The following is an 8239-nucleotide window of genomic DNA, read 5'->3' as shown; positions in this document are numbered from 1 at the left end:
AGTACAAAACTGTGGGCATGTTTATTTTTGTTCGAGTAAAGAGAACCACACCGATACAATAATAGCCGTTAAGTGTTGGTGGGAAAGTAAGACAGACAGACAGAAACAACTGAGGGAAAATAAAGAAGTAGGACCTACTACTGACACCCTCCAACCACCCGCGTAAACTGTGTGCAAGACACTGCTGAAGTTATTATATCCTGTATTCGGTCTTTGGTCGACAGCAACAGTCTTATCAGTTCAGTTCATGAGAATGCCACTCATCACAAACTAACAATTACTTCTTGTTGATAAGAAACCAGTCCAGATATAATAATAGAATATACTATATACATAAATAAAAAGAATTAGGTCACACAAATGGGGGAAAAACGGGTAAAGGGAGGGGTTCATCGACAAGCGACACTTCTTTTTTCTACTTCTGTTTTTTCTATTGATATCGACTGCTTAGTGTAAGACTGCCATAGGCCATTTTGAAAAGTGACGTATGACGGAGTCTTACATTGGGCAGTTGGTATGTCTTCCTTTTCCCTCCTTTCACTAAAATATGGCGGTTATAATGTCGGTGTGCTTGTTTTCCTCAAACTCAAATTGTGGATGGGATACTACATTACCAAGTACCGAAACCTCTTGAAACAAAATTGTGTAAATTATGATACACATGACCCAACAAGCATCCATGATATTCTTTACGAGGAGTCATTACACGTTTTAGTGATAACAAAAGATTGCTACTGGCTTAAAAAGTTTTCTGCTCCAATCGAAACAATGCTCTATAGGGGGTGGCTGCTTAGATCCTTCCCTTTTGTTAGGGATGAGACAGCGGAGATTCCTGATACCATACTCGATACCATAACTTACAAATTCAGAACTCGGATGTAACAAGGAAGAACCTAATCATTGGCACTATAGCTGATGTCGGTGCAATTAATCAGCCAAACGAAATAAGAAAAACAAGTCGTCATGACACTGTGGAACCAGGCGCTCGTCAAATTTAGGGCATACGGAGTTATTGGCTTCCTCTTAAAGCTTGTTCATTTGTCTTGCTTATAGTGAAAAAGATGCCCATCTTTCTTGAACAGATACACGTCAAGATATTTGCGAGTGAAGGAGGTGGGGGTTGCCTGGTATCAGAGATCAAATTAGAGAGAAAATGGCCTCCAAAGTTTGGTGACTTACATTGCTTAAGGGTCCTTGGGAAGTCAAAAAAATGTTTTCCCCTTTTATCTATGATTTTCGGTAACACCTAAAGAGAAATTTTAATGTGTTTTTAATTAAACTGACAATTATTAGGGTGTTGAGAAAAAAAAATCGATACAAATTGCCCAACCGGCGGAAAAATGCAGGTTTCTTCAATTTGATTATTCTGACGAGCGGCTGATTTCACCACAGTGACTCGCAGTTGCCTCATGCTTGGACCATCAGATGTCAAATTCGTTCGAATCACAAAACAGAAAATTCCACAGAAAAGGTAGAAGTACAAAAAGATCCCACAACATAACAGTGTTTCACAAATAACAAATACGTAAAGAGATAAAAATGAAACACCATAATAACAGTACTTGTACCACTCGTTCAGTTATCTTGAGAGCTATGGGATGTCTTCTTCAAGCAGATCTTGATCTATTATTCTGTCAAGCAGCTGTGCGTTTATTTGCCCTTGAAGTACAGAAATGCATGGTTCGGCGCATACCACTAATACGTAACGTATCCTCTTTGTCATTGATAAAGATGACACTTCATTTTCAAATTTAACTGTTAGATCGGTTGAGACACATATTTTTCACTGCCCTAGTACGACTCTTCAAAAGCATGTTTCAGGGTAAAAGTAAAATTGAACCCTTTATTTTGAACTTACTTGACCTACTAAGCACACCTGGGGTGTCCACTCTCGGTGGGGCCTTATTCGGGTCGCCGTGACGTCATCAGTGGAATAGGCGTTTACTTATTTTAGGAATTTAGCGTGAAATATTGAGGGGGGGGGGGGAGGGTTTAAAATTAACTTTGACTTGTTCTATTACCTCATGTATTTGAATGTTATCGTTGATGCAAAATATACAAAGTGAGGTCGTTCGCGGTATTTTTATCATCCTACTGTCTCGACATTGAACTGCAACTGATGATGCATAATATGACAATGTGATGTACCGATTGTATTTTGAAATATGGGACTGTGGCCTGTGGCCCTGCATTTTAGAATAAAGTACAAGTGTGGTGAAATCAGGCACTCGTCAAAATAATGAAGTTGAAGAAACCGACATTTTCCGCCCGTTGTGCAATTTTACATACTTTTTAGGGGCTCAACACTTTTAATGTGTATTTAAAACACATTTTTGTATGTTATTTACTATTAAAAACCCCCATAACAAAAACAGTGATTAAACAGGGAAAAAAATGAAAATCTCCTGTTTCCAATGCCACTCAAGCTATGAAAATCACCAAACTTTGGCAGCTATTGTCTCGCTAATTTTACCCCTGACACCAGGCGACCCTCACCTCATTCAATCACAAATATCTCAACTTCTATTCAAGGAATATGGGTAAATTATTTATTTATTTAATGGAAGACAAATGAACATACTTTTAGATGATGCTAATAACTCCATATGCCAGAGACGAGCGCCTGATTTCACCGGGCGGTGACACAAAATATCTTTGTTGCCTTCGTCCTTCTGTCCTTCCCTTTCTTGTCTCTGCATCATTCCACGAAAATTTCAACCTGTTGACATTTTGACGTATTGTATTCAGGTTTCCATTCATTTTCCGTCTGTTTCTCACTCTGTCTAATTAGGTTGTGCTCTAAAATGTATAGTGTATTAAAACATTTTACTCCCATATAGAGTTGCTATGATATTGTTAACCCAAAGAACTACATGATTTGAAGGTAGCAATGGCTGTACCACACTCAAGCTCAAATATCTCTGGCCTTTACTTAAACTGTAATAAATCTTTTATCATGTTAAAAAATATAGTGCTATCTATTCATCTATACTTTCTGCATTCAATATGGACCTGCACCCCCCCCCTCTTTCACCCACGTTAGCCGTGTTCTTTCCATTTTTGGCACTCAATACTACTCATCCTCCTTTAAGGACTCTATTAGGGACAAATACCTAGGTTTATAATATAATTTTTTGCAAGTGTGTTTCCTCCTTCGAATGTCAAAATTTCGTTTCGTCTGCTCAAAGCTAGCCTTATACTTATACAAATCCATCATTCGATTGATACAAAATATTCATAAAACAATAATAATTGAAAATATATGTAACATTCTCTTTATACACAAAAGTGGTAGCTTCCTGGTATCACAAACTCAACAATAATAGACATAACTAAAGGAAAATAGACTTTACTGACGCAATTAGTCATCAAGTTGAAAAAATAGAAGGTAAGATAAAACATATTTTAAAATCACAATATTCATCACAAATGCACACAGTCGAACAACGCCAAGGCATGTTGAAAACAGTGGTGATAAAACCATAAAATAACGTCGTGTTTGGGATAATAATATATAGAAAATATTTGAAACAAGGTTCACAAAGACACAAACACAAGTCGGGTACGTATCGTGCAAAACAGGTGAACATTTCAGTTTGCTAATGAAGGACTTTGTTCCCCCCAACACCGAAGAAAAAAAAAAAACAAAACAAAACCGCTGTATACCTGGAAAACTTAAGACTGCCCCGTTATTTAATTCCCAATCATCAAGCTGTTAAAGAACAATCTCTGAAGCGGAGCAGTACACAACCCTTGGGTGCAGCATAATTTGAGACACAGTTTTTCAAAGCAGTAAAGTTGTATCATTCTGCGCGGAAGTTTGAACGTTGGAGATATATTTAGACCATATTTTTGTCGCAAAGTTCTCCAAATGCTTATACATTATAACGTAGAACTAAGCGCAACACCTTGCAATCACGGCAATGGAATTCCGATCCGTATTCTGAGAAATAACAGATTTTTTAAAAAAAAGCGACGCCAAAATAATGCAGATAGAAGAGACTGTAGTTTCCATTTATTATCTCAGTTTCTTTAGGTCCTAGGATATGATCGCCATCTTATCGATTAGTCCTTAATAATTCTAACAAAATATAATTGACCGCTAAATACACAACAGTAACACTTGTATACAACGTGTATCTCTATTTTCATATGATATACGTTCTCGAGAATTAAAATCAGTTTAAAAACTGGAAATATCATTCATTATTATTGTTACCCCCGAAACGAAATAAATTGCTATATAATGAAAATTCCCTTAACAAACGTAAGAAACATCATCCCTGAAGAGGCAAAAAGGAACGAAAAGGTAATAACAAATTATGAGAAGCCCGATTAGCGGCCCACTTCAAACATACTGGGTTCTATTTTTAAAAAAAAAGTTTTTAAAAAGTAATTCGTTTCTTGTCTCTTAGGAAGTTTTCTTCTGGTAGTTACTCCTTTAAATATTATGATATTGTCTTTATTACTAAAGCCCACCTTTCTACTAGCATCACTAAAACAGCGGTGTCGTGGTAGACACTGAATTCAGAAGTATGTTTGGGGGGGTGGGGGGGGGGGGGGAGAAGTGGGAGTTGTCTGGGTCGTATGTAACTACTCAAACTCATTTTCATTATTATCAAATATGTAAATAGTAAATTCGGAGCCAAAAAAGGACATTTAATCTGGTGAGGTGTTCTGATTTGTCAGCATATTTATTCTTCTTCCCGCAATAACGTGGCTCAGTCGAACGCTAACTAACTCACCTTCATAAGGAGAGAAAATACTGAGCACGTGAGGAAAGCGTTCACGTGTCACTGACCCTATTGTGGTTTGTTTAAAACTCTTTGAAGATACGCATACTGACCATTTAACAAGTCAGGGAAAAAAGCGTTGTTTTGGAGCACAACTTCATCATTTGAACCAATGTTTCGATTTTATTTTCTTTATTGAAACTTTAAAAGTCAAGAAACAATATGTATACTAGGAAATATGCATATATGTTTTCCTAATGTAAATAATATCATGGTTCGAAATATGCCACACAAATGCATTTGGTCAGCTGCTGATCAGGCATCTTATGAGTTTGTTTCGCCCCTAAAGGGCTAAATGAAAATGAAGGAAGCAGATTGTTTGTTTCTGTAATTCTGTAAAGTGTTTTACGGCGCTCGCAACTGCATAGGTCATATGAGCGCGCGGGACACACCTAATATTTTCAGTTGGTAGGAAATAGATCTTACTTCTTTCCTTTCCCTTTGTTGTTCCCGCCCCTACCTCTTGCTTCCCTGTCACGCAAAAAAAAAATGACTATCATCGTTCTCAACACTTTACTCCAAGCAAGACGCTCGGTGGTGGTCTCAAACAGGCTATACTGATTTTGCCTTAGTTTGACGCCTTCGGATTAAGCAAGTTGTGTTCTTTTCATTAATACATGTATACGTATTTTTTACACTCCCATCGACACAATGTATATCAATTAGGAAGCGGGCTTGAACCCTGCTTGTCGGGGTCAGCTGGGACTGATAGGGAAAGAACATCAAGAAAAAAGACAAAGATACTCGATAACCCCCCCCCCCCCCCAAATACACACACAAGAATCGAACACAGGTCTTTTGTGTACGGCAGCGAAGCCCCTGAACGCGACACCACAGACGCCGTTTCCAACTGTGCTCGAGATTAAATCTTTCTTTTAATGCATACAACACAATTTCTTTCTGTCCTCAACGCCCAAAGCTAGAACAACGTACGATTTGGTCATATCAAAGCACACGTGTCATCTAAATCACGGGAGTATGACGGGTTCTGTGGACAGAATATTATTATCATTATTATTATTATTATTATTATTAATAATAATATTATTATTATTATTATTATTATTATTATTATTATTATTATTATTATTATTATTATTATTATTATTATTATTATTATTATTATTATTATCATTTATAATTTTATTATTGTTTTTATTATTACACATTTCATATTATTGCTATCTTTCAAAGCAGTTGAACTGAAATTAAACGGTTTATAATGATACCCAGAGGATTTTAGTGATAAAAAAGCACTACTAGATCTAGTTCGCAAACTTTAAATTTATGATTTCTTAAAATGTTCAAAGAGTGACATCCCCAGTCTTTACACTTGGCCCTTTACATGTCCCGATGCTCTGCCATGACATCATCATGGAAACGGATCCTCTAGTAACACTTAAATGTTTATTCAAAGACAAAATGAAAAACTCAGCTGCAGTGGTCATAATGTACATCTGTTAAACAAACGAAATGCACGCTGAAAAAGAAATTATTTGTCAAAGGTACACCGAAATACTGAAAGGTTTGCATAAAAATCACGTGTGTGTTTCCTACTTTCGAGTATAACAAATTGTTTCTATAACTAAAATATTTCCTACTTTCGAGTATAACAAATTGTTTCTATAACTAAAATATTTTTTATAGTGTAATATAGTGTAAAGCGCATAGAGTCTGCTGTTGAGCGGGGATATTATTATTATTATTATTATTATTATTATTATTATTATTATTATTTTTATCATTATTATTATTTTATTATTATTATTATTATTATTATTATTATTATTATTAAATAAAGTTTTAGATTGGTTTTAGAAGCTATCTCGTTTCCAGAATAATAAAACCATTGTTCTTATTTTAATAAACAGAAATCAAGGCTGAAATAAGAATGATGTATGGAAAATCTCTGTGACACAGTCAGAAAATAATATCAAACTTTGGCATTTCAGAGCCATGTAAGACTCCATTTATCATAAGCCCACATCTGGTAGCGATTTTATAACAAATTATTGGTCACACATACTTCTCGTGCTCACATTTTTACGCTTTTTCAATCCAAAGTTTTGGCCAACATAAATCTGCCTAAAACAGTTGGTCAACTTCCATCCGCTTATGAATGTAAATAATAAAAAAGCATCCCAGAATATATAAGAATTTATTAATTTCTTTTTGGGGGTGGGGGTTGGGAGGGGTAAAAACAGAACGTGGGCAAGAACCAATAAAATGGAAACGGTGATATAAGGTTAAGTACTCCCACCCCGACAGGTGGAATTTCTCGAAAATCAAGACAGATACCACGACCCACCTCCTCCCGCCCCCGATCAGCCACAAAGTTCACAAAACATGAAATGTAAAGAGTGAAGATACATCCCATTGTTCAGTTCTCTTGGCGTCGCACAGGCAAACAAACAACTATGAAAGATGCTTTTCATCCATACAGCCAAGGTGACGTCATGTCGAAGGATCGAAACCCTCTGGCCACACTGACCACCGCATGGGACAACACTAGGGCCACGAAATACCTGGCAGTGTGAGAGAAAAATCACGACCACACAAAACGGGCTACCTTTGGGCAGTGCACCAGAAAAATGACGGGCTTTCTGACCTCGATATAGAGACAAATCAATCATAGATAACCGACCAGAGTTCTCCAGACAGAAAAAAATCTGCTCTCTGATGCAGATATCGAGATAAATCAATCATTCATCTGTTAACTGATCGAAGTTCTAGCAAGTTTTTGCGTCAGCCAATGTTGTTGTTATCGCTAGCCACCGAATCCTCTGTTGACTGTCGCTGTCGGAGACAACATTTGCCGTTGCTGGGGGCGGGAAGCGGTGGTTGCTCCATCAAGGGGTACCATTGGGCCACAGGGCGCCGCGGAGTCTCCAACATCTCGTACCAGTGCTCCCGGCCTTGACCTCCCACTTTGGGTCCCAAGGTCACACAACCCATGAACTCGTCACTTCCGATTCTGTAGAGGACACGAGAAAATCAGATGAACATGCATTTGTATTTAAACTAACCATACAGCTGCTGCTGCTGCTGCTGCTGCTACTACTACTACTACTTCTATTAAAGTACTACTACTTCTAATCTATATAGCGCCCACTCTCGTACAATCGTACAATGCAGTTCCCGGCGCTTTATAGTACCTCCATCTTAACACAACATACCAATGAATGAGCAAGTATACGCATGCTCTTTAGATGAACTCTAACATTTTATAATAGATAGATATTCATACTATCACTGCACGATCGACAAAGATATGCACATCACATTATGAACATGAGAGCACTGTAATAAAGAAGACTGTCTACCAAGATGACATTTCAAAAAGTGTGTTTTTAAATGAATTGAAAAAAATTGCCCCCGACCGTGCATCCATCAAGTGTTGTGGGAGAGAATTCCAGATAGACGGATAAAATGGTGGTGATTCAGAT

At 37.2% G+C, this 8239-nt stretch overlaps 1 protein-coding gene across 1 annotated transcript in view; it reads right to left on the bottom strand.

The window, feature by feature from the left end:
* Positions 1-6594: 6594 nt before the first annotated feature.
* Positions 6595-8239, bottom strand: part of LOC101849083 (synaptotagmin-9) — a gene marked incomplete at its 5' end in the record, with an annotated part of 3327 nt that continues 1682 nt past the window's right edge. The window contains 1 exon segment of the mRNA XM_013088282.2: positions 6595-7767. Coding sequence (XP_012943736.1) covers positions 7539-7767 — 229 coding nt within the window.

This window comes from Aplysia californica, unplaced genomic scaffold (assembly GCF_000002075.1).
Source record: "Aplysia californica isolate F4 #8 unplaced genomic scaffold, AplCal3.0 scaffold00716, whole genome shotgun sequence".
In the NCBI taxonomy this organism is placed as follows: Eukaryota; Metazoa; Mollusca; class Gastropoda; order Aplysiida; family Aplysiidae; genus Aplysia; species Aplysia californica.
Note: the sequence above shows the minus strand (reverse complement) of the source record. Positions and strands in the feature narration are given on the sequence as shown.